The 26,588-nt window shown below is 32.8% G+C and overlaps 1 protein-coding gene across 1 annotated transcript in view; it reads right to left on the reverse strand.

The window, feature by feature from the left end:
• Positions 1 to 2,958: 2,958 nt before the first annotated feature.
• The window catches only part of LOC149078476 (E3 ubiquitin-protein ligase RFWD3-like), a 42,100-nt gene continuing 18,470 nt past the window's right edge, over positions 2,959 to 26,588 (reverse strand). Inside the window, exons 7-12 of the mRNA XM_089240589.1 lie at positions 25,018 to 25,175; positions 20,473 to 20,676; positions 15,439 to 15,533; positions 8,536 to 8,627; positions 7,581 to 7,742; positions 2,959 to 3,303 (exon numbers count right to left, since the gene is read on the reverse strand). Coding sequence (XP_089096715.1) covers positions 3,148 to 3,303; positions 7,581 to 7,742; positions 8,536 to 8,627; positions 15,439 to 15,533; positions 20,473 to 20,676; positions 25,018 to 25,175 — 867 coding nt within the window. The 3' untranslated portion in view covers positions 2,959 to 3,147. The remainder of the gene's footprint in view (positions 3,304 to 7,580; positions 7,743 to 8,535; positions 8,628 to 15,438; positions 15,534 to 20,472; positions 20,677 to 25,017; positions 25,176 to 26,588) is intronic.

Raw genomic sequence — 26,588 nt, forward strand, 5'->3', positions numbered from 1 at the left:
GCATAATCCAGATTATACCTAAAAAACATCAGAGGTTCTTAGTGCAGATTACATGGTGCTGCATCTTCTTTTTAAGCTTGCTTGCTTGAACTGCAACTTGCTTCTCAGAAGTTAGAAAAAATAGACGTATATATTTTGAATTTAATTTGTAAAAAATAATAATTCTTTAAAGATGGCGTATGGATCAAAGTAGAAAAAACCAAATTTCATTTACAAACATGTGAGAAACAACCCCTTCCGTTTTTATATTTTAAGATTTTTAATATTGATTAATAAAACTTGCATGTGTGGAATATGTGCTGCAGTGGACTAAAAAATAGTTTCTGAAAGTAACAAAATTTGCGGATTTTTTTTTATACGCAGGAAATTACAGTATTACTAGACTGAATATAAGCACCTTATTCCTCTGAGGAATGCCTAATGAATTGCTGCTTCTTAAGACAGTGCCGTCTTAACGCATGGGCCCACCCGGGCACGGCCCGGGGGCCTCACAAAAATGAAATCCAGTTCAAATTTTCTAGGATTTACCAGATAGGGCCTCCAAAAAACCACTTGGCCCGGGGGCCCATGATACTCTTAAGACGGCCCTGTGCCTTGTATATGCTGCATATCTAATGTGAAAATGATTGTTTTGTGGAATGCTTGTTATGTTTGAGAGTGCTGCAACATGTCTTCTAAATTCAACAGGTTTCTACAGCACAAAAGATTGTTCGACCATTTTTCTGCTATCATATGATCATCTGTTAGCATTTTATGCACTCAACAAATCTCATTAGCCCAGACAATGCAGTTCGGATCTGATTCTGAACATCTAAACTAATGCTCTTCAAACTAGGCCAGTATCTCCTGTTGCTGCAGGTGGCATGCAGCAAATAATGTAAAAGGCTCTGCTGAAGCAAATAGAGGAACATCAAAAATTTTCCTGATTGTGTCTCACCAGAATAGTATAGAAAAGAATCACTTCAAAGCACTGAATGGGTGCACATCTATACATCAACTTTTCACAATGCCCCCTAACAGAGGCTCCTGATGTCCTAAGGGCTGTGACGCACACTTTGAGAATCATTGTCCTACAGCAGCGTTTCTCAACCTTTCTGAACACAAGGACCAGTGAAATGTCTGAAACAATTCTATGTACCACTTATGTTCCATATACAGTATATTACTGTATGCTTAATTGTTCCAGATTATTTTATAGTGCCCGAGTGGCATGGTGGTAAAATACTCGTCTACCATAGTGAAGGTTGTTGTCTGGGTCCCGTTTTCGAACCCAAGGGAGGATATAGATAAGATATTTTCCCTAACGAACTCGAGGCGACCACCGATAGACAGCGCCTTCACTTTCAACCCATCTCACTAATGGCAGTAAATTGCAATATAGCGATATGGCCAGAGTTGGTGTTTGGTGAAGTAGATTATTTTATACATTTGTCCTGTTTTTTTCAACGATGCTTACTTAAATTTGTAATGTTTACTAAAATCGTGAATAAATAGCGTTTTCATAACTTATTATGTCGCAATTATACCTATAAATATAAATACATACATATTCATCTTACATATTTGTCAGGTTCAGCATTTTTACCTAAAATTTTCAGTGATTTTTACTACAATTGGGGATTTTGCTGACTTATGGCAATATTTTTTTATGGCCATTTACAATGTCCTATATTTTAATGTATTTAAAATCCCAGTTCCCCTGATTCTTTGGTTGAAATTCTTTGGTTTACCAATGAAATATGGTAATCTAATCATTTGAATGTTTTTCATCAGATACATTTTTGTTTACTGTGATTTGCAGCAGGCCTTTATTGCCCATCCTTCACCCATTTTTGCAGCAATTAGTGAATGTCTAAAACTGCATTTTTTGGCTATGATTAGTGATATCTTGTATTTAGGATTGCAATTTCTCATATTTTCCTTGATGAGGTACGCCGAACCAGAAGGTATAGTTTTTATTTGAACCCATGTGGACATTATTTATATCAATTACAACAATTGAATAACATATTTCATTCAGTAAGAAACAAATTATCAAGTCTGCCTGCAAAGCATAGGTTGAGAAACGCTGTACCTGCTTGTACTGTATGTTTGTCCATAAGCCATAGTATTTTTCTTACATAAAGGCTTTGTTAAGCAGTTGTAGTTAGAATGAAATATGCTGTCGATGCATTTCAATCTCCTTTCACGTTTTGCTGCCCTTAATATTTCGAGGCTTCTTACAGCTATACCCTTTGCACAAACTATGTCAATATAGTAGTTTTTTTTTTCCGCACAGATATTTCATTTCATTCAGTCCCAGATGTGAAATATTGAAAGGCTTGACACATTCATTATTCACATCTGTTAAATATTTATTTTTTGGAAAAATAATCAACATTTTCAATTAAAAAATAAAAATAATTTCTTTTTCATTTTTTTTCGAATTCTTTAATTTTATATAAAAAACTTTTTCTTTATAATTTATATACAAACACAGTCAGTGACTGTAATAAAATGATCTGAAAAAAAATTATGTTGATGCTATTTTGTAAAAAATATGTTCACATGAAAGCAGTAAAAATACCTAAAAAAAATAATACAGTTGATACTCGTTATAAGTAGACTCATCATTCTGTCAAAAACAGATGTTATATCAGGTGATGGTTATATCGAAAGGAAAACATATAGGACACTTGTTATATGAAAACATTTGGGACTTGTAATTGTAATGGAATGGTTGTTATAGTATAATGAGCTATGACTTTATAATTTTTATATTATTCAAATATTTAAAAAATAATAATTCTTCAAGCAGAAAATTATTTATAGTGGTCATTAATTAATGTCAATGAGCAAAAATATAGCTTTGGACCCATTATGTGATTCAAATATATAATTCCGCCCCCAAAAAAATTACTTAACTTGATGCCATGATAATAATGTATTCATAAAACTTTCATTTTTAAATGCTCAATATTTAAAAAGTATCACATTTTATTATAAAACAAAATGAAGGTACAAAAATATGTTGGCTTTTGAAATTTCGATAATCAAATGAAGGCATGTATGTACACGACTGAGAAGATTAATTTAAATACACACAATCAAGGAATCACTGATGGAAGAGCAGCAGGCACGGTGAACAAAAGCATTTTTTTTCTTCAATTAATTTGAAGTCCAGCTATATACTCTCAAGTTTTTATCACTAAGTGTCGATAACACAGTCCTGTGTCGGTCACGAAATGAAATCAGGTCTGTGACCGGTGCATCAGCTTTTAGGGATTCAATCATTGATCCTGTGCTGGCATCCCATATCAAGGCCTGAAATGAAAACAACCATAAAAATTGTAGCATTAAACATTAAAATTAAAAACTAAAGTTATGATAAGAATGAGAAAAAAAGAAGATAATAATAACCAAAAGAAATCAGATATTACTGTTTGGCTGTAGAATATTTGGTCCTTCAAGTTACTCCCCATGAAACACTCTGTATCCAAGGTATAACCCTTTTATGATCACAGATATAATATTGCATCCAAATGCCAGTGGAATAAATTCAAACAAGTTCTCCGTCTTTTCTTTCCTCTCTCTCTTCACCATCATGCTTTATCCTATTTATAGTATATCCTATCACCACAAATGAAGTTGCTTTTTCTTTCCCTCCTTCCTTTCTATACTCCTGTTGATTTTTTTCCTCACACTTGTAATATATCTTCCTCCTGCATGCATGTAAGAGCAAAAGAGAACATGTAGGGTGGGAGTGAAAAGAGGACTCTAAGAGAAAACCCTTTGTCTACCTTATCTATTATGCTTTTTCATTTCAAACTTCCTTTTTCCAACGTGTGGTTAGGTTAGGACAGTGTTACTAGATTTACTGCCAATTCATGAAATAGAGATTATCCAAATTTGTTGTCAAAAGCTTGTACATGAAGTGATTAAAAAATGTAATCAAAGAAAATAGACGAATCCTCATTTGAAGGCTCTTGAATTTCTACAGTAGCAAATCTGGTGGCTATTATGGAATCTTAGCCATACATCTCATCACTTTCTGTTAAAACAAGCTTGACCATATCCGATATTAAATTTTGATGAAACGTATGCTGCTGAAACACACTTTTTCTGGCAATTATATCAGTACCTTAAGTACTTTATGGACTAACTTTATAAACTTTTACTAGAGATGAGAAAACATCCAGTTAGGATTCAGTCTATTTAGCACTTTTGCCAAATATTCAGTTCAGGTATTCAGCCGAATATCTATTTAACCCTTTAAGTGGATTTTAAATTTTTTCTGAGGAGCATTATAATTGTCACAGTGGAAATTGCTAAACCTTATAGAAATTGCCATCTATTTTCAAAAAGAATATATTTTTTTCAATCTTGTGAGCTTATGATAAATGCTTTCCCCACACACAAAATAATAATAATAAAAGGATGGGGAAAACAATTTTTCCTGTTATTTATGCTGTAAGCATAATCGTATACCACCTTGAAGGGAAAGGAAAAACATTTTTCTTCCCCACCTTTTGTTGTCAGACTTTGAACAAAAGCTGACTCCTCCCACTACCAGTTAACAGGAGGGAGGAAGGAGGAAAACATGTTATATCAGGAGAAGAAAACTTCCAATGGTGCATGGGCTTGGAATCGCCATTTTGAGTTTTAAGTTTCTCCGGATTGCTGCTGCTGTAAGGGTTAAATCCAAGACATCAAACAAAATTGAAGATAAAATTGTGTTAATTTCTTAAGAAAAAAGAATTATTGTTCATTATAAATTGTTATATAAAAATTATTGCATTAAAATACATATAATAATTAAATCCTCGCTAGGTGATCAATTGAAATTGCTGTGTATGGCTGAGCTGTAAAAACATGAATTTTATGTACAATCGGTCCTCTGTATTTGCAGATTTCATATTTGCAGTTTCCATGTTCACAGTATCTTCCCCAGTTTTCTGGAAAACACTGTTGCAGTGATAATTCTTGTATTGGAACAAAATATAAGTTGTACACGTTTCAATAAACATTAAAAACACCAACTCTTGAAGGTTTTTCTAGTGCTTCTGAAAATGTTTCTAAAAGAATGTTGTTTAAATGCTTCTGAAAGTGAAAAATTTGCAAGAAAAACTTGAACTATTGACAAAGGTTAGATTGATTTTTTGCTGCTGTTTCCCATTTTTAAGGCATCAATGAATCCATAGCCAAATACATCAAGAAACAAGAAGAAATTCGATCAGCTGTTGCTATAGTTACACTTGCTACTATATACTCCTGGATACATGTCTCTCACGTAGAAAGTGCTGTTTTTCTGTGGGTGCGATGTAAAAGGTATGCCAGTCATGTATAGCACGACTTTCATACTATAACCATCATTATTTAATTATATTAAACAGCTAAGAGACATTGTGGTGTTCTTTCAAAAAACATTGCCAAGAATCACTGGACGGCACCTTCTGCTTCTGTCATACAAAGAAGATATAAACGAGATGTCTAAAAAAAGGTTATGGTTTGGGTTAATTTACAGATTTTTTTTGTATCAGAGGTCAACCCAGCACATACAAGAGATGACTGCACATTTTATTTGACTTGAAAAAATAGAAATAGCATATAATTTGTTCCCTAATTAATAACTTATGAAGACTTATATTGACCACCAGTATAAAGCTATCAACTCCCTGCAGTCAATGTCACTGGGGTAGACGAGTGGTCATAGTGAGATTCAACGAGGATCCAGGTTCCCATTGCCACAGTGGGTGGTCGGTTAAAGTTGGTTCCCTGTGTTTCCAACTTCAACTTGAGGCTTTGAATTCAAGCCAATCTTCCCATTAAAAAGTCTCTTACAGAGAGCGAGCAACAGGTTTACAATGGTAAAATCTTCAAGCATTACTAGGGTTTTTATGACCTAAAAACTGACAGAATATGCTCTGTAAAAAATTAATTTATGCCCTAAATGAATTAAAAATATGCTGTAAAAACCTAAAAATGTGCTTTTAAAAATATGCTGACTATATTCCATCAAGAAAAATACTATAAATTACAAGTAATTGCCAATCATTGCCAAAAATAAGTAAAATTGCTAATTATTCCAAAAATTACCAATTGCGGGAAATAAAGCTAGGAAAGGGAAAGCTCAAGGGAAAAAATTCCCTCTTCATTGTTATGCTGAAATATGCAAAATAATGTTCCAAAAATATGCAAATATACCTAAAATTCTGAAAATCATGAAAAATATCTTAAAATTATTGAAAAAATGTTCTACTGCATAAAAAATGACATAGGAAAAATGCATAAAAAATATGAAAAGTCATAAAAATTTGTGTTCCAATCATTACACTACACTCATAGTTTAAAAAACAGATGCCACATGTCAACACTACAACAAGCACACAGAAACAAACTTCATGTTAGGTTCACAACACAGACACACACATTCCAATATGTACTAATTCATTAGAAGTTCTGCAGAAGAATATGGATAAGATGCATGTCTGGATGGGTAGTAGTAGCAGTCAAACTCTATGAAGATTGTTGAATTAAATTTGTGAATTCTTTTTTTATTCAAACCTCACCTCACAATAACTAACAAAGAGGAAGAGAAGCAAGACTGTATTCCTTCCAGTTGGGTAAAGATGAGTTAAAGCTTCCACATCAGGAAAGCGATTAATTTGAATAAAAGTGGCAACTGTCTTCAATGCTTTAAATTATTTAAAAAAAGTTATTCAATATACAGTAGAACCTTGATTATCTGAACACATCAGGACCAAAGGGTGTTCGGAAAATTAATTTTAAAACTGATTCAATAAAACAAAGGAGTAAATTGAAATTCAGCATCAAATGATACCCTTTCCCGGCAAAAATGTAAAACTGTGATAAGAATTTTTTTGTTGTCAAGAAGACACACTCCTCCCTCTCATTAAGGCACACCCACAGTATTAAGATGCATTTGTCAGGCGAAAAAAAGATGGCAGCTCTAAATCTGCTTCTATTCACGCGTTTGTTCACTTGTCAGTTGTTTATAACTACATCAACTGTACCCGGATCCACCCCTGCTTACATCTATAGCTCACAGCTACAGTATGTACAATTGTTTGGAAGTGGATTATTGTACAATAGAAGGAAGTCATTGAGTTGAGAGATAAGAGGATTCAAGTTCCAAGAAAATACCAACTTTTGAGCTTTATTGGCTGTAGAAAACTGAAAATGGGTTAGGTTGAAAAGATGATCGGTTGAACGATTTGTTTGGAAAATTGATATTCGAATAAAGGTTCTACTGCAATTAGTTTTCAAATAATTTTTCATTATTATATTTCCACAATTTTTACATCATGCAACATCTGCACCTCTTGTGCATGAAAATTTGGGATAGAAAAGTTTGTTGTTTGTCTGAATGGATTTGTGTATTGAAAATTAATATTGATCAGTATTGTTTTTAAATAAGGTGCATGGCACATCCCCCCCGCAAAAAAAATTTACTTTTTAAAAAAATTATTGCATCTTACAAATGGAATGAAGTGAAAAAAAAAATGAGTAAAAACGAGATTGGGAAGAATTGCATCTCATATTTCTCCCAAATATATTATTAGAAAGGAAAAAAAACTTACAGCTTTAGCTTCTTCATCACCAGAGCACACAATAGAAGAACTCTCATTATCAGGATGAGGCAACAGTTTTGAGCGAGTGAGTTGAGCATGCGCAGATCCTCCAGTCATTGCATGTATGAGATTGCATGTAGCTATATTGTTTTCGAAACACAATTCACATAACTGCAAAATGAAAAAAGAAATACATTAAGAATACACCACACTTAACCACACATGTGATGAAACCCATTTCATTTTCATCTTTTCTCACCCAACAGTTTAACTACTGTCAAAGAAAAATAGGATAACAAAAAAAAAAAAAAATAATAATAATAGTGATAGTAATAAATAAAATGATCAGCAGATAAGAAATTCTTCACAAATTGAAATCAAAATCAAGTCTCTAAAATATTTCTGCAATAACAAAGATAAAATGAACACCTTTGTACAGTAAAAATAAACACAACTAGTGATGGGATGAATATTCGATATTCGACTTGTCCAGCCCTTTTGCCAAGTATTCGGTTGGGTCAAATATTGGTGTAAATTCAAGTACACGAAACTAATTTAAAAAATTATATTAATTGGAATTTTTCAGAAATTGAAAAAATTATTGATTATATTTTATTGTTAGGTGTATATACCCTACGTGAAAGAAGTTATGTCAAGGAGAATTTCTGATATAAAGAATACATAAAACTGAAAATAGAATCCTACTACAATAAGTGAATATGAATTACAAAAGACTAGTTCACTACTGAAGAATGTTTATAGACAACATATAAATTGAGCTACTTGAAGGAAGCAAAAGAGTCAAAGAACATGTATAAAGGAAAAATAAATAAATTTTAAGAAAATTGGTGTTCTGCCAAAACATTAGCCAAATATTCGGCATTCGACCCTAAATCACTATTTTTTCCATCCCTAAACACAACACAATAGAAAATGTTTTTGATGAAAGAGAGCCTGCACGTACCATATGAGTAACTTTGGGATATTTCAGTGAAGGACGAAAAGAAGCTAATAGGTGGCCAGTCGAAGAATCACAGCTCAGTGACATCACTCTTCCTGAAACAAAATGAAACATTTTACAAAAAGAAAAAGAAAAAAATGTTTTTGAATGAATGAACAATTTTTTTTTTCATTTATATTTCCAAAAAATGCAGAGGTTCTCACACAAAAGAATTTCCAAGAAGTATGTTTTTGATTGGAATTTCATCAGTTTTTACCAGGGTTGGGTTTTTGATGTCAAAAACTGGTTTAAACTGTCAGAAACTAAAAAAACCCCCATCAAAAACCTAACTGAATGCTTTTGGATAAAGTTTGGAAGACAATAGGTATATAACATGATAAAAAAAACCTTATTTTTTTGTACATTACAATGCTTTTTTTTTTTTTTTTTTTTTTTTTTATTAATTGAACAATACACAAATATACATATGAAATTGAGCGCTAAGTGCGCACACAAACAATAAAGACATCTGTGTGGCCCCAAGGGACAATTGTCCTTCCAGGAAGCCTATAAGAATTATGTCTTATCCGTTTACACAAGCAAAATAAGAGATAAAAAAAAAAATTAAATTAAATAAAAAAGAAAAATAATAATTATAAAAGTAATACAATGAGTGATACATATACACACACATATATACATATATATATACACATATATATATCTTTTTCTCTTTTCCTTTGAATATTTCTATTTGTTTAGCCGCCAATTTGAACCAAAGTACATTACAATGTTATTAGGTTTTCTATTTGCATGAAGACATAAAGCAATGGGATAAAATTTATCACAGAAAAAAAAATATATAAAATAGACGATTGTGACTTCACAATTGTGAAGGTTTCGCAAAAATTCGAGAATTATATATATTGTAGGTGATTCAGTGTGCAAGACATAATTTATGTAATAGTGTCTAGATATGCTATTGGCAGGACATGTGAAAATGAAATAGAGCAATCAAGAACATTTCATAATGCTAGGAAAATATCATTTTCGTTATTTCAGACGTTTTTACATATTGATATATTTCGTACTTTTTGTTAGTGTTGTTAGTTGTTTGGTACTCCGATTGGAAAAAATTCATTATTTTAGGTGCATTGAAAGAGAAACTTTTCTGGAAGAGATGTTTTTTAGTTTTTGGTATTTGATATTCGTTTTTAAGTCTTACCGAGGTTCTATTTGTTTTTCTCTGTAACCATTCGTTGTTTCTTGTTAAGAAGTTAATCATTCTGTAAATATATAGCTGTCTGATGCTAAAAATATAGCTATTTATATTATTACTGTTTTCACGATATGTGTCCATTATCATACTTCTTATTTTATTATATATGTTGCTTAGTTTCTCAATGTTGGTTTGGTATGCACCTCCCCAAGCACATAAGCCATAGGTTATTATCGAGAAAACCCAAGCATAGAAAATATCTTTTAGAAAGTCTGCATCTATTAGGTACTTTAATCTGTATATCAGGACTGTGTGTAATCTAAGTTTTTTGACAAGTTTGTTGCAATGAGCACTCCATTTTAGGTCATCTTGAATGATTATTCCTAGATATTCATACTCGTATACTCTTTCTATGAGTTCGCAATTACAGTTATGTTGTTCCTGTGGGTGACAGCTATGGATTTTAACGTGAATTTCAGTGTCATGATGAATACTTCGTGTTTTTATGCATTGATATTTTGTTTTACTAATGTTTAGTTTAAGTTTATTTTTTGTCATCCACTGATTGATATTTCTAAGGTCATTTTCAGTTTTTATTAAAAGATTTGTTATATCGTCATCTTCTATATATAATGCTGTATCGTCTGCAAATGAGATTAGCTGTCCGTTCAGGTGCATTTTGCAAAAGTCATTTATATAAATTAAGAATAATGTGGGACCCAACACTGATCCCTGGGGAACACCTTTTTTGGTTTCGTGGTAATCACTAATTTCCTTATTTATAGTTACAGCTTGGTGTCTATGTAAATAATAAGTTTTGAACCATTCAAGTACATGTCCCCTGACTCCAGCCTTATGTAATTTTATTGTTAATATATTTAAGTCTACGTTATCAAATGCTTGCTTTAAATCCAGATAGACTATTATGCAATATTTGTTATTATTGTAACCATTATTTAGATAATTACAGACTTTTAGTATAGCCATTTCAGTATTTTTGTTTTGCTGGAATCCATACTGATTGCATGCAATATAGTTGTTATGGTTTAAGAAGCTAATTAGTTGTCCATTCATATGTTTTTCAATAACTTTTGAAAATATTGGAAGAACTGAGATTGGTCTGTAGTTAGCCATATTGTTAGGATCTCCTTTTTTGTAGATTGGATGTACAAGGGAGAACTTAAGTTGATCGTAAAAATGACTTTTACTTACTGAAGAATCAATTAGGTTTTTTAAGACATCAATGTGGTATAGTGCAATAATTTTCAACATTTTTGGTGTTAGCCCATCATATCCATTTGATTTATGTTCATTTAAATCATTTATTAATTTTTTTAAAGTGGGTATTTCTATTTCCATGCTCACCATTGAATTTGAAACACAGTCATTTTCATCCTCATACATGTGTTCATTATCTTCTCTATCCAGGTTTCTTGTAATAAAGTCTATGTTAAGTTGATTTGCCAATGTTATTGAGTCTTGGTGATTTGGAAGAATTTTATTTAAATTATTTTTGTTGAGCACAAAGTTGTTAATATATTTCCATTGTTTTCTTTTGTCTTTATGACATTCAAAAAATTTGTTTTTTTGATATTCACATTTGGCTTGCTTAATTTGGTTTTTCAGTGTCTTATCATAGTTTTTGTATTCCATTTCATATGTAATTATGCCTGGATACTTTTTGTATTTTTTATATAATTTTTCTTTGACGTTTATTTTTTTTATGAGCTCTTTTGTAATCCATTTATTTTTACCTGTTGATCTTTTTGCTTTTTTTTTTAGTCCACAGGTTTGAGTTAAGTGTTATAATATCTAGAAAGCGTTTATATTTTTGATGGACCAACTCCTCATCACAGACGTTTTTAAAAGAGATATTTGATATAAAGTTTTCAAATTTACTATAATCAATTATGGTTTTTGTACATTCAATATTATTCGTTACTTTTCCTATATCTTGAAAATCAATGTATCCTAATATTGGATAATGGTCTGTTAGTTGAGTTTTGAACACATTAAATTTTTGTGTAGTATTTTTCTTCGTTCTATAAAAAACATGATCAATACATGTGCCTCCTACTTCAGTTTCTCTAGTAATAGACTCCTGTAAGGACACAAAGCCACCAACAGCCATTATATCTAAGTAATTAGAGATTTCGTTATTGTTATCAAGTATATTTATATTTATATCACCAACAATTAGCATATTTTGTCTTGTGCTTTGAATAAGTATCTTAAGCTCATCATTAAATTGGGATATGGTGAAAAAATGTGATCTATAGAGTAATAACACTTCAACATCATAATCTGGGAAGTTTATCCATACGCTTTCTGCAGTTTTGAATTTGCTAGATTTTTTAGTACTTCTAAGGGCTTTATTTACATACATAATGACTCCACCTGATTTGTTGTATGTTCTACAGTCAGAATATGAATAGTAATCAGTAATGCATTCATAATTAATAATGTTATAGTTGAACAGTTCATCCTCCTTCACCCATATTTCTGAAAGACATATTATATCTATTTGAACTTGTAGAGATCTCAAGAATACAAGGAAAGTATCAAAGTTAGATTTTAAACTTTGTATATTTACAATTAGGAAATTTATATGCTGGTTAGAATTTTGAGAGTAATTAAAAAACTTATCTACATCAGTCAATTCCTCCAGAAAACCTTCGTCCTGCTCCAGTTCAATATAATTTATATATTCATTGTTCGTCATTTCTGTTTAACTTCCTGAGGTCTTCCTCATCTCTAATTCTCCATACATGGCTGTTTTCAGTTTTCCGGAGGAAAATTTTCCCCTCTTTTGTCCAAGCATAATTATAATCATAGGTCTTTTTAAACTCTCTGACCAGGTAAAATAGATGCTTGCTCTCTTGGGAAAGATGCTCATTTACATATACCCTGTGAGGTTTGAAGTTGGGATCAATTTTGTCAGCTTTAACTTGATTCTCTTTTGCCTTCTGTATCCACAGTCTTTTGGAATCTTCATTCACGAATCTCACAATTATAGGCTTGCTTTTGGCTGAATTTCTAGTAGGCACTCTGTGTAAGTTTTTTATTGGTGTGTCTTCCTCTATGCCAATCTCCTGTTTTAGAGCATTGACAATTTCTATAACACTTTCTTGGGCTGTTTCAGGAACACCGTTGATCTCAATATTATTTTTCCTGCTCCTATTTTCCAAGTCGTTTACTCTTATTTTCAGCTCCTTCATTTCATCCTTCAAGTTTTTATTTTCTAGTTTTATCTCCTTATTTTCTTTGTCAATTCGCTCTATATATATTTTCATGTCATTAATTTTTTTTCCAAGTTCTTCCATGCATTCTGAGTTGTAGGTTATGGCTTTTACTAGTCCACTCGTTTCTTTGCTTGTCTCTTCATATTTTTCCTTTAGATCTTTGATGGATTTATTAAATGAAGCTTTCATTTCCTGTCGAAGATCTTGAATAATTTTTTGTATTTTATCCAAAGAGGGGCCGGAATCAGCACTATCCGGGTTGGTCTCCTTCACACACTCAAAACACAGAAACGCCTCCTTTTTTGTCCTCGATATTTTTCTAAAGGCCCCCTCAGTTGTTCCCGAACAGACAGGATGTATAAATCGCGAACATTTTTTACATTTGAAAAATTCTGATTCATCTACAACGAAATCCCGGCATTTCATACACTCCATGTTTACTAAAGTTTTCACCCTCAGATTTCTGCACTAGATGTCGACACTATCGTTCTTTGTTATTATCGCATGTGATTATACTTTATGTCACATATATTAATTTTAACGCATGTTTTTCTAATAATTAACGCTTATTTAGGTACTTGTTTGGTTCATTAGTTCAAAAATTCTCACCTTTCATGCATTTTCTGGTAAAATATAAATCCAAAATAAAATTAATTACAGAGAACACTTCTTAACGTGTTTGTTTACATTGGCGGCGTTGCCACTTCCATTCGTAGCTGAAGATTTTTTTTTAACATTTTTGAAGCTTTATTTTTAAACATTAATTTATTACAATAATCAAAACAAAATTACAATTATAAGTTGCAATTTTGAATTTTTCGACATTATAAAATATAATTTTATTGTTTATTTATCTAAACTAATTACCTGTGCTCAATTTGATAAGCGAAATGGTGCTGTTTATTCAAAATATGTGAGATAGGAGATCAAGGTTAGGAACTTGACTTCAGAAACCAATTCTGTATTTAAACAGTAAAAAATTTATTGTCAATGTTGTCAGTTTCTTTTAACATGTGTTAAATACCAAAACACTTACCTTTTATGTAGATTAAAGTGTTTTATATGTTTTGAATTATAATTAATGAGAAAAAAAAATCTATTTTGATGTATTAAATTCTTTGCTCTGCCCAAAATTGACCTCAAAGAGCTGCATATTTTTGCTAGTTCCATATAAAAGTTATCACGCAGCATCTGTTATACACTAATAAAACTCATTTATTCTCACATAATAATGTCTTAGATCAGGTTGTATAAATCCAGAGGTTTAAAGAGTATTTTCAATCAAAGCACAGCTGGCAGGACTTGATACACAAAGCACATTTGGATACAGCTTCAATTAGAAAACCATTATATAAATGCTAGTAAATATACATATCATGGTCAAGCTTAGTCATTCTTACTTTTGCACTAAGAATAAGCTACAGAAGTTTTTTAAGCATCATATACAAGCCAACACTGCCAAATTAAAACACATTTTAGTCCAATACATTACTATTTTTATTGTTAAATATATTCTAATGTTGTGCATAATAAGTGTTGTTTTAAGTATCAGTAATTATCTAGATAATTTAATAATAACAGAAACCAGCATTACATATATGGTGTGAAAGAACTTTTTATAAAACGCTATCTTTTATAAAAAGAGTACAGCAGATATTTATATCGGTACACATATATAAGCAGTTGAAGAAATTTTCGAAGCTCGAGAATCATCTTGAATTGAAGAATATCAAATCATTCCATAGTTTTTCCTTCAGCTTTTATGCTATGCTCTATTCAAAGTGCATATTTTACAAGGGGGGAAAAACATACACTGCATATTGTCCAAAGTAATTTTGTAGAGAAAATTATTTTACAATCATATTAAGTATTTATTCATTTTACATAATCCCTTAAACATTACATGCAATTAATGTGTGTATTTCCAATGGGAATTTTTATGTTGAAAAGTAAGATTTGAGGTTATTTCACAGTGGTTTTTGATGTGACAGTTTAAACTGCAAAAACTGCCATGTGTATAAAACTTGCTAACCCTGGTTTTTATTAATTTTGTCAAGCCACTGCCATTTTATCAAACAGGGACCTATAGTTTCACTCTTTAAAATTCAGGAATGAGATCTGAGAAGTGGATTCATCCAATCATTTTCCACTTTGAAGCAAAAAGACTTGTCTTTTCTGTTCTCGCCACTGATGAGAGAGCTTTCATTTTGTTCCTAAGCCTGTCAGAAGATCCTTTAAACAAATCCCTAACCGAGTAATCTATGGCAATCTCAACATTCAAACAGCTATTACTCCATGCTACTCTTAGGATTCAAACCTAAATCTGTTGAACAGAAAGGCAAAATTAAAGAAGACATCTAAATTTCTCTCTAGTTCAGTCAAGTTCACGTGGGAAGGAAAAAAAATACATAGTACAATAATTTAAAAGATCAACAATCATTTTAACACTCATAAAAAAGAAAATACCTTCAAGCGGAAGAGGATGAAAAGTGAATGAAGCAGAAGACACTTTCTCATAAAAACCACAACTTGCAAGTTGTCCAACAATCGGGCCACATGTCCTATTAGTATGGCGGGAGGAATAGAATAAGAACATACCATGAAAATATTTTGAGAACATTATAGAAAAACTTATTTGAATTGAATTTAAATTATTAAAATGAATTTGCCATATTTGAGAACATTCTCTCAAGGTGGTGGAAAATAAGTTTAAGGATAACCAAAAAAGTACCATATCTTGAAAACTGGTGGATGTAAATTTATGGTAAAAAAAAACTGAAGAGTGCCGTAATGTTTCAGGGGAAAAAAAAAATTTGTTAAATTCAGAGTAAAGGTCAAAACCTGGAAGAAAGTACAAAGACAAATGTGTTTTGTGATATCAGGAAAAGAAATTTGCGTATTCAACATGTTGACTTAGACTGAGAGACGTTACTGAGCTGAGACTGTCTTCATCTGCCTTATGCTGTGAAATCGGGGTTGTCTCTAAGGTGTACATGCCAAAGGCAATACATTTATCAGAAATTGAAAATGGCAAAGTCTTTGCCCTCAGTGAAAATAGATGTCTGGTCGTGAAATTTTGAAGAAGAATCAAAATATCAAAAACTGTTGTTTAAAATTTCATGAAGAAACCCTGGAATTATGGATTAAACACTTGCACAGATAGGCCACCTTCTCTTACTATTTGCCAAAAAAAGGTTTTTATCCACAGTGCTTGCGTGAAAAAAATTGTCCGGTATACTTCAGAAAGAATACAACTTGTCCTGCACAAGTGGAACTGCACATAATGTGATAATGTGTCAAAATAATTTGAATGTTCAGTGTCCCCTGACGTCCCCTTTCAAAAACAAACAGGCAAAAGTGACTTGAATTTGCCAAAAAGAGTGAATTTTTGGGTGCTAAGTGAAATGATTTTGTTTTCCTCAGATGAGAAGTAGTTCAATTTAAATGGACTTAATGGTGTGTTTTAAATATTACTGGCATGACTCATGTCATGACAGAGCCATATTTTCGAAACCGCAATTTGGAGGTGGATCAGTGATGGTTTCGGGAAGTTTTGCATCAAAAAGGAAAACTCCAATTATGTTCATACACTGCAAAATCAACTCAGACAGGTACCAAGACATTCTGGCATAAAATTTACTTCCTGTGAGTATCTACTTCCTACCTACTCTTATAACTCCTGGACAATATTTGCTTCTTAAGATAATGCTTCTGTAATATTCCTAAGTCCTAAAAGTTTCGGTTTGAAGCCAATTCGGTGGAACTCATTGACTGGCCAGCCAGAAGTTTTGATCTGAATCCCGTAGAGAACTTGCGAGCCATTTTGGCATGAAAGTGTATAGAAATAGTACACCATACGAAAATTACTAGACCTAATGGCAGCAATCAAACAGACTTAGAAAAGGATTCCACAGAAAATTATTTATGACTTATCTTGATCAATCACATCCAGAATTATAAATATTATAGACAAAAAGGTGATTCTTTCTTGGTTATTAAAATGATTTTGTGCATAATATTTTTCCAGTGCCCTTATACTTTTTTCCAGGGTTTGATCTTTACTATAATTCAACAATTTTTTTTTGAGACAATCAAGCATGCAAATTTTTTTCACTGGTGAATGTGATTATTACTCTAAAATTTTCATGTTTTCACAGCTTTTTGAGACATGGCGAGTTTTTGGTTGTCCTTAAACTTTTTTCCACCACCTTACTTCACTAACATAAAATCATCCAAGAGCACCACTTATGTATGTGCATAACAACTAATATATCAACCACAAGAAGAAGAAAAGTCTTTAGCACATAGAGTTGTTTTGGCTGTTGTGTTTTAACCAACTTCTACAGTCCTCCAAGCAAAAGACAAGACTTAGCTATATCACATCATGTAGGAAGATACCATTCTTTTCTTTTGGGTAATGCTATGACCTATTAAGTCACTTGTCAGTGATTGGTTTCGCTTTACATCTTTATAGAAAAGAATAGAATTGTCTGATGAGGCAACATGATGTGATATAGTCAAGTATCTTCTCATGCTTGGAGAATTGTATAGAAAGTCACCAATAGTGAAATCCTCAAATGCTTACTCTGCTGGTGATGATTTAATATTGAGGAAAGAATTATCAACATTAACTTGTCAGTCTCAGTTTGCCACCAGTCGATGGACCAGGGTTAGTGGCACTTTGGAAAGAAAGAAATTATGCCAGATGCACTGACCAAAAGAGGTATCACAAGCAGAGTGATATCATTGGATTTGTCTTAAAAACGCTTATCAGATAACAATGATACCAATGGCTTCTATTTGCAATGCAAACCTCTTGAAATATGGCGTAAAACAATTTCATAATGAAAACAGGCCACAAACCTGGTGCCCAGACTAGAAGAGGTACTAAAACCAGAGTGGCATCATTGGATTTGTCTCAGCTGTAGACATCAACAACACTGATACATTCCAAATACTTTGAGATACGAGTTAAAAAAAATTTGTTATTCAACTTTTTGTGAATGTACCCAGTATTCTTCAGATAATTTAAAGATGCATTCACGTTAAAAAAAATATATGTATATGCATAGGAGTTTTACATCAGAAATCCAAATAAAATTTTATTCCAGATCATTTGTATAGAGCTTATTTTCCTGATTGCAATAAGCTGGCAAATATAAGAACTTTTCCCTTAGTCATGACTGATTATGGATTTATAAATTAGAAAATGATTAAATAAGTAAAATTTTATGTACACGCAGGGTTGTTTGGTTTAAACCTTGGTTTTAACCAAGTGGTTTTTTTCGTAATATCATTTTTCGTTTTTTCTAAATATCATTTTTTCCTTGAAAAATATTATATTGGTTCATTATTTGCCAAAATTTTTCATTTTTACCACATTTTATATTCTTGGGGTACATTCTGATGGTATATCTTTGAATGGCAAAAGATGGTATAAGTGGTTTTTTTTTCAAAAAATCTTATAAAAGTGGCTTGACTATATATAGATATTTTTTTCACATGAAGTATATCTTAGTTATTTAAAATTATATACAGAAACCAAAATTTATCATTCTTATCACATTTTCTAACCTTAGGCTAAATTCTGATGTTTCATCCTTAGCAAATTCATGAATAAGGATTGCATTTCACATCTAAATGTAGTGGGGTATAATCTCACAGGGTTTTTTCCCCTTCACAAAGAAGCAGCAACAGTAGTGATACCATCCTGCTAGGGGCAGGTGGTCCTATAATCCAATGAAGACACTTGCTGTCCCTAAAGGACAAAGACTAGTGTACTAGTAGTTACAGTACCTCACAGACTTTTAAATTTTCATTCCCATAAGAAGTAGCACATCTCATACTGTATATCTCACAGTCTTAATACTCAATACTTGTGGTTTTTTTTTATACTTTCACTGTTAAGTCCAGTTAATCAAGGTTCTACTGTACAGTGGTAACAGATTTATAAAAAATAATCAGCTATATGCAGGGTGATTATAATTAAAGTTTTGATTATAAAACTATACAATAAGTACTGGTCAGAATGACTTGAAAATTTGCATGGATACTCTTGAAGCAATGGAAATTTGTTTGGGAAAAGAAAAAAAGTGCAAGTAGTGCAAAATATATGCAAGTAGATGATGCTGTACTTGGCCAGCAGTATAATCTATTTTGTGCAACCACATCATTTCAGCACTTCAACAGCATCAGTGTGTGGATAGAACAATTTCTTTCAAGATGCACATTGCAATACCAGCAAAGCAGCTGCTGAAGAACTATTTTGACAATAACAGGATGACATGACACCTGGTGGGCCGCCAGTTCACCTGACCTTAACCCTTGCAACTTCTGTCTGTGGGGGGGGGGGGTACCTGAAAATGTTATGAACAGTGGCAGGATTGCAAACTTTGGTGAATTGCAAGCTCCAATGTGTCCCCTATATGTTAGAAGTTCCTCAGGAATATTAACGTGCAGGCATGTTTGGTTTAATAAAGGTGAACCGCAAGCGCATCCACATCATGACCATGACATACTCCAGTGTGTTGTTGAACAAGAGTTTTTGTGCTTTCACCTCATAGCCAGAACACGGTGGACAACATATTTAACATTTTTTGAGTAAGTTGCAGTTATTTGTTTAATTACTTTGTTTTTTTGTGGTGTTTCCATGAATTATGAAATTGTGCAATGCTAATTAAGTTATCATTTTGCCATGACTACTATTATTTCCATTCTGCGAGCAAATTTCCCATGTGTTGGATGAGTTCAGTGTCATTAATTTTACATTTTTAAATATTTTTTTTTCTCCTTTGCCAAATAAAATTCCATTGCTTCAGGAATATTGATGTCAATTTTCAAGTCATTCTGACATTCTTTTTTTTACAGTGTTTTGAAATCAGAACTTTTACGATATGCAGGGTGATTATAACTAATCATCGCTAATTAATCTGCATTATTTATGCTTCATTAAATACATTATATTCACCTAATTTTTATCGCAGTCTTTGCGAAATAGCTTTCTAATTAAGTATACTGAAAGTAACTGGAGAAACATTTTTATATTTTGTATACGTAATCAATAATAACATTAAAAGAATTTTCAAACACAAAGAAATCCATTGAGTTAAGCAAAAAATAATTTAATTGCAAAAGTTGGTTTTTGTTAAAATGTAAGATATATTTATTGATTAATTAATATGAGAATAGTGTTAATTACATTAACAAACATTTATTTTAATCAACTATTAGAAGTTTAAATGATTATTCAGAAATTTTATTGTTTTTAATGTTAATGCTATTTAAAACAAAAAAAAACAGTTTAAACCAAAACAACCAGTTTTTTTACCACCCCTGTGTACATATATATAATGGAAATTTAATTGAACAGCACAGTGACATAGTTAAATATTGATAAACGAAGTTGATTTCAGCTCTGAAATTATTGGAATTATTGAGATGTTTTGTTTGTCAGTTAATGCAATTTATCCTATCCCAGTAAAAAGACAGAGAGTACTCTACCTGCGCCCAACACTTGGCATCTGCTTCAGGTAGGAAAGAGACACAACAGGTGATCTTTGGCCTAAACCTTGCAGTTCATAAACATGTTTATCTGTAACGCGAATGTCAAACACATAGACAGTACCATTATTTACACCTGCATAAAAATAACAGGAATCATCAAGGTCCCATTTACAGCTCCAGACATCTGAATCAAGCTTGTATCTGAAATTGTAATAATAAATTTCAAAATAAAAAAAAAAGGCATTTTTTTACAATCAATGCATTGCTAATAGGAAACATTGGCATACAAAAATGCAATAAGAAAATACAAAAATAAAAAGTAGAGAACCACTGAAATATTTGGATGTACAAGGGAACCACTTTTATGCCGGTCACCTTTAATGTTCCAAAAAAGGGAAGCCGAAATGTAAATCAGCATATATTACAATTTTGAGCAGTACTAAAGTTCAGCTGTACAATCTCTATGATCTTCTTTTTCAAGATGGGAATGACCAAAAGTACAATAATAATAATAATAACAAAAACATTTGTTTCACAACATGTTTATAATATAGCCTATAGGGCAAACTACAGTGCTTGGAAAGAAAAAACAAGAGAAATTATTACACGTGCTGTTCAAAGTTGTGGCTGTGGACATCATTGCACAGCTGACATCGATGGATAAACGATAAAAGATACTGAGTGTGCTGTTGATGTTTGCCACAGCTACTAGATCTACAAGTGCCTCCAAAAACATAAGCAAGTGATTTAAAAAGTGTCCTCAGACATCCAAGGGACTTAAGTCTGGTGAGTGTGGAGACCAAAAAAGAAGAGGGTCAAACAAATTTAATCCATTTTCTAGAAAACATAGGAGCATGGACTTGGCTGGAAAAATTTGCATTATCATGCATGAACCATCAAATCGAAAGATACCCAGGCCACATCGCCATATGGCAATATCGGCTCATTGTCCACACAGACTGGATACCTCTGGCAATTTATTCATAAAAAAGCATACATTACAAAATATACATTACAATCATAACAACTATAAAATCATAATCTAAGTATAAAATCAATTGCGAGATCACAAATCTACGTACACAATCGGAAATCAAGCATATAATCCTATATATTCCATATTAAATCTTAATTCGAGTATAAAGTCCTAAATCACATATTGAAATCAATATAAAATCAGATAAAATTCATAATCAATTTCATCCTCAATTTAAATCGTTCGATTTCCATGACATTATACTGGTCTTGTGCTATCAGTCATTCTTTGTAGTTGATCAGTTTCTTTTTTCTTTGTGAGCGGCGAGGTGGTGCAGTTTGTATTTGTGCTATTGGTTGATATGGCGTCCGTGGGATCACTTTGTCTTCATTGTCTTCTATCCATCTAATTATTTTCTTGACTTTATTTATTCTACTTTTGTTTTTAAAAATCTCTCTGATCCAGAGTGTGGCATTTTCAGCAGCGGGCACAGCCATGTGCTTTAGATGTGCAGTTAATGTACATGTTGTCAAGTAATGGATGGGAGTGCCGATTTCACCGCAAAGGCAATAATCTGTTCCTCGTTTTTTGAAGCGGTGAAGGTAATTTGGAAAAGGTCCGTGATTAGTTGTAAAAAATACAAGTTCTCTGCTCCAATTTTTTGCGTTGTATGAAACTTTTGGTACTATTTTGTGGACGCTTCTTCCAGTTTTGGCATTATTCCATCGGGTTTGCCATAGATTGAGTATTTCTTTTCTTACCTATTGTTTCGCTGTTGATGATGGTAATAATATTTTAATTAAATGTGTGCCATTGATTGTCGCTGCTTTGGCTATTGCGTCTGCTTCTTCTTTCCCCCACTCACCCACGTGCGCTTTGATCCAAGATATGCAACTTTGTGGGTTCTTGTGGAGGACCTGCCGAATTTCCCTAGCCATAGCATGGATGGTCATCGGGTTCTGTATTGCATATATACTTGAAAGGCTATCGCTATAGATTATAGTTGCTTGTTGGAATTCTTGAGCTTTTATGGTTGCCATGTATAATGCTAGTAATTCAGCTTGAAAGATATTATTGTCGTTTTCTAGCTTACTACTCCAGCACTCGATGATCTTATGATCTTTCGCTACTACATATGCTGATGCTGTTCTGGAGATAGTTTTCGAGCCATCTGTGTATATATGAGTTCTTTGGCCTCCTATTTCTTTGTTCTGGTCATTCCCGATAGATACTTGGTGTTGATGCAGGTCTTCCGATGGGTGGATAGTTATTTGTTTTTCCCGTCTCCGATATTCTGGAGCAAAGTTTAATGCACCAATCTTTGCTGGTCGGTGTAGATGTAACAATAGACCCATTTGTGCTTCATAATTCATCCATAGGCTCCAAGGCGGACAACCTGTAATGACATATAATGCACTATTTGATGTTGTGTGGTACGCTCCTGTGATATATAATAGTAAATTACGTTGGGCTGAGTCTAATTTCTGTTGCATGGAGTTGGTTGCGCCTGCATACCAAATAGGTGTTGCGTAAGCCATTATTCATGTTGCTATTGTCCAATAGAGAACTCGTCGGTGTCGATATTTGATTCCCCATTTCGCTCCGCCGATGTTTTGGAGCTGGAGAAGAATATTAATTTTTTCGGTTTGTTTTTCTATGTGTGGACTCCAAGTTAGTCTAGAATCTACGTACACGCCGAGGTATTTTAATACATCTGTTCTTTTTATAGATTTTCCAAGCATGCTGATGGTGGGAGGTTTTTCTGAAGATATCCATAGAAACTTTGTTTTATCTGCTGCGACTGTCAAGTAATGTTTTCTCAACCATGTCGTAAATTTTTCTAAGGCTTCCATCGCTATTTTTGCAGCGCCTTTGACTGTGTGGTATGAGACTATCAGGAGAATGTCGTCTGCATATGCCTGTACTTTCACATTTGATGGCCATTGCTCTTTTAGGATTTCGTCAACCACAAGGTTCCATAAAAGTGGTCCAGAACATGAGCCTTGGGGACAGCCTTTGTATTGATGTTTCCTTACCTCTTCTCCAGCTGTAAGCATTACTACTTCTCTATTATGGAGTATATCTTCGACTGTTTTCAGAAGTTGTTCAGATATCGGAAGTTGGCGAAGCTTATCTATAATAGAGGCATATCGTAGATTGTCAAAGGCACTTTTTATGTCTATTGAAATAACGGCCACATTTTTGCTTTCTTTCCTTCTATTTCCTATTTCTTCTTTCAGAATGTACAGAGCATGCTCGGCCGATTTACCTTTTCGGAATCCATATTGATTTTCATGCAGCCAGGATAATCTTTCAATATGATATGTCATTCTTTGAACCAAAATTCTTTCAAATACTTTGCCTGTTGTTGATAATAGAGATATTGGTCGATATGATGATAGGTTTGCTGGATTTTGGTCCTTTTTTAGAAATAGAAGGATTTTCCCTATTTTGAAATGCTCCGGAAAGCAATGATATTTGACGCACTGATTGAATAGATGGAATAGAAGATTTGGGAACTGTTTGTTGATAGCTTTCAAGAGTTTATAACTGATGTTGTCCAGTCCGGATGCCTTTCGGTCATTTGTTTGATTTAATGTTTGTTGTATCTCTCCTCTTGTTATTTCTGTTTCTCCTTGAGCTCCTGTTGTAAGCTGTATTTCCTCGCCTATTATCTCTTCTTTTATATCCGGATAAAGCTCATGTAGTTGTTTTTGGGCAATGTCTTTAAAATGGCAACCTTCCGATGCTCCCATTACTATCTGAGGTGTAGGCTTGCATTTATTTAATACAGCCTTGTATGGTTTGCCAAATGGATCTGCCATCTCAGCACAAAACTGTTTCCACGAATCGAGCTTTGTTTTTCTAAAGAGAGACGTTGGAAGAAGTCGCCGGAAGCACAGAAACAGCTAGCGATGGAATCTTTTCGGCAAGAGAAAGTGAGATATACTAAAGCCATCATGCATGAACCATGTGTTCACATTCTTCTTGTAAATTAAGCTCATCCCCTGATTCATAACCATTGGGCAGTTTACTACCATCTTATCCCCCCCCCCCCTTCAGGATGAGTGAGTTGTGGCAGAAGTGTGTGCCTAACAATCTTCATGCATATGAATATTTGTACTACTGCTTTCTGTGGCATGATATTTTTAATGGAGAGATTGGTTCACATTTACATCTCAAAATGGAAAACTAGAAAAAACCAACTTTAGCTGATCACCACAATGCATTACGAGGCAGACATAAGTCCACTGAGCTCGAGTGACAGTAATTCTGGTGATGATTCATGTGAAAATGTAACTGTTTCATGTCTGTGTATGAATTTATATTGATAAAACGTTTATTGACCAAGGCTGAAAAATTTGCAACCAGATGTATTTGTTCCTTGAGGTATCAGTTACTCTTTACATTAAGTGGATACTTCTTCAGCACATGCATTCTTAAGTGGGAATAAATGTACTAGCAATTTCTAGCTTCAGAAAAACAATGATTGGTAAACTTAAATGAAGCAACAAAATGAATTTGAGATGAAAAAAATTCATTAAAGTAATCAAATTAATACTAACGTTTGCACTACACTATTAGATACACAATTGGTCAGCTTCAATGTTTTGTCTAATGATGCAGTAAGTACAAGCCTATCATGAGGATGAAAAGATACATCTTTGATTGGTTTTTGATGTAGGCACATAAATTCTTGGAACTTCATATCAGGAACAGATACCTGTAGATATTAAAAATATATATATAAATATAAAGTGGAACCTCTCATACCAGACTATTCTTGTTAACAGACGCTTATTTTAATTACATCAATGACACTCAATCTCAGTGTATTTTACTACCAATGAACAAAATTGACCTTTGACCAAACCTCATTAGTAGGCAAAAAAATTTTGGTCCTGTGAGTGTTTGTTATTGGCAGATTCTACTATCAGCCTGCCAACCTTGAAAATGCAAAAGTCCTGTAATTTTCTTACAAAAATCCTGCAATTGCCTGAAAAAATCTCGCAATTTTTTCCAAAAATCCTGCAATTGCCTGAAAAAATCTCGCAATTTTTTCCAAAAATCCTGCAATCCTACCGTAATTTCCTGAGCATAATCAAAGAAGCAAAATAATGAAAGAAGAATAAAATGTAAAATTAGCAAAATATGTGTATATTTTTTTTTATAAAATAACAGACTGCATGGATGCAACATTTAATAGAAGCAACATTTTCTATGAAAATCACACTTTCCCCAAATTTCTCAAGATTTCACTAAAGGGGGGATAAAATTTACTCCTGCAGATTAAAGGGCATTTTTTATTCCTATTTTTCAATGCTATAAAATAGCAAAATGTCAATGTGCAACTTATTGCAGCTATGTACTTTCTTTCTTGAACATGCATATTTATTGGCAATTTCACTGTCTGGAAACACTTTCTTAAAAAGCACACTGGCATGCTCCGCTCTGCACAAGATAATAAGTTATGTTCCACAATGAATGATGTAAATAAACACTCCTGCATGGATAACAGCATAAGAAGCGGAACTGCTTTGAGCAAAATTTAATTTTTTGTTACTTTCCACGATCTTACAACTGTCCACGTTCTTCTGTCTTCATCAAACCCGACAATATGTAATTAAAATCCGGAAATCCTGTAGCGTTTAAAAAATCCAGCAGTGCCGGACCAAATCCGGAGAGTTGGCAGGTCTGTACTGTGTATACAAATTTTCATCCTATGCTGGAGATAAATTTTTCTTTTATTGTTTCCGAAACATCAAAGTTTGAAACCAGTGATATGACTAGTTCAATAAATACACACTGCTTAATGTGATTATTCTGGGACTAGAGGTTTCTGATGACAACAACTGATTGATAACTACTTCTGAAACAAATCTGGAAGTGACTAAAATGACCACACAGACAAATACAATGTTTGAAAATGGGACAACTATCCATTTTTCTTTCTCACATAACTAGTTTCAGAATGTTCAATAGCACAGTTGTTTTTTTTCTTGTTTTTTTTTTGTCAAATGATAGTCAAATTTGGTTTTTTTAAACTAATATTCTTCCTTCAAACAAAAATGTTTCATTTATTATTATTCAGCCATTGTGAGGATTTTGGAAATTGTTGTTTTTTAAAATTCATTAA

This window comes from Pholcus phalangioides, unplaced genomic scaffold (genome assembly GCF_987345545.1).
Source record: "Pholcus phalangioides strain wild (caught in Gottingen) unplaced genomic scaffold, Ppha-v1.0 ptg000013l_1, whole genome shotgun sequence".
Classification (NCBI taxonomy): Eukaryota; Metazoa; Arthropoda; class Arachnida; order Araneae; family Pholcidae; genus Pholcus; species Pholcus phalangioides.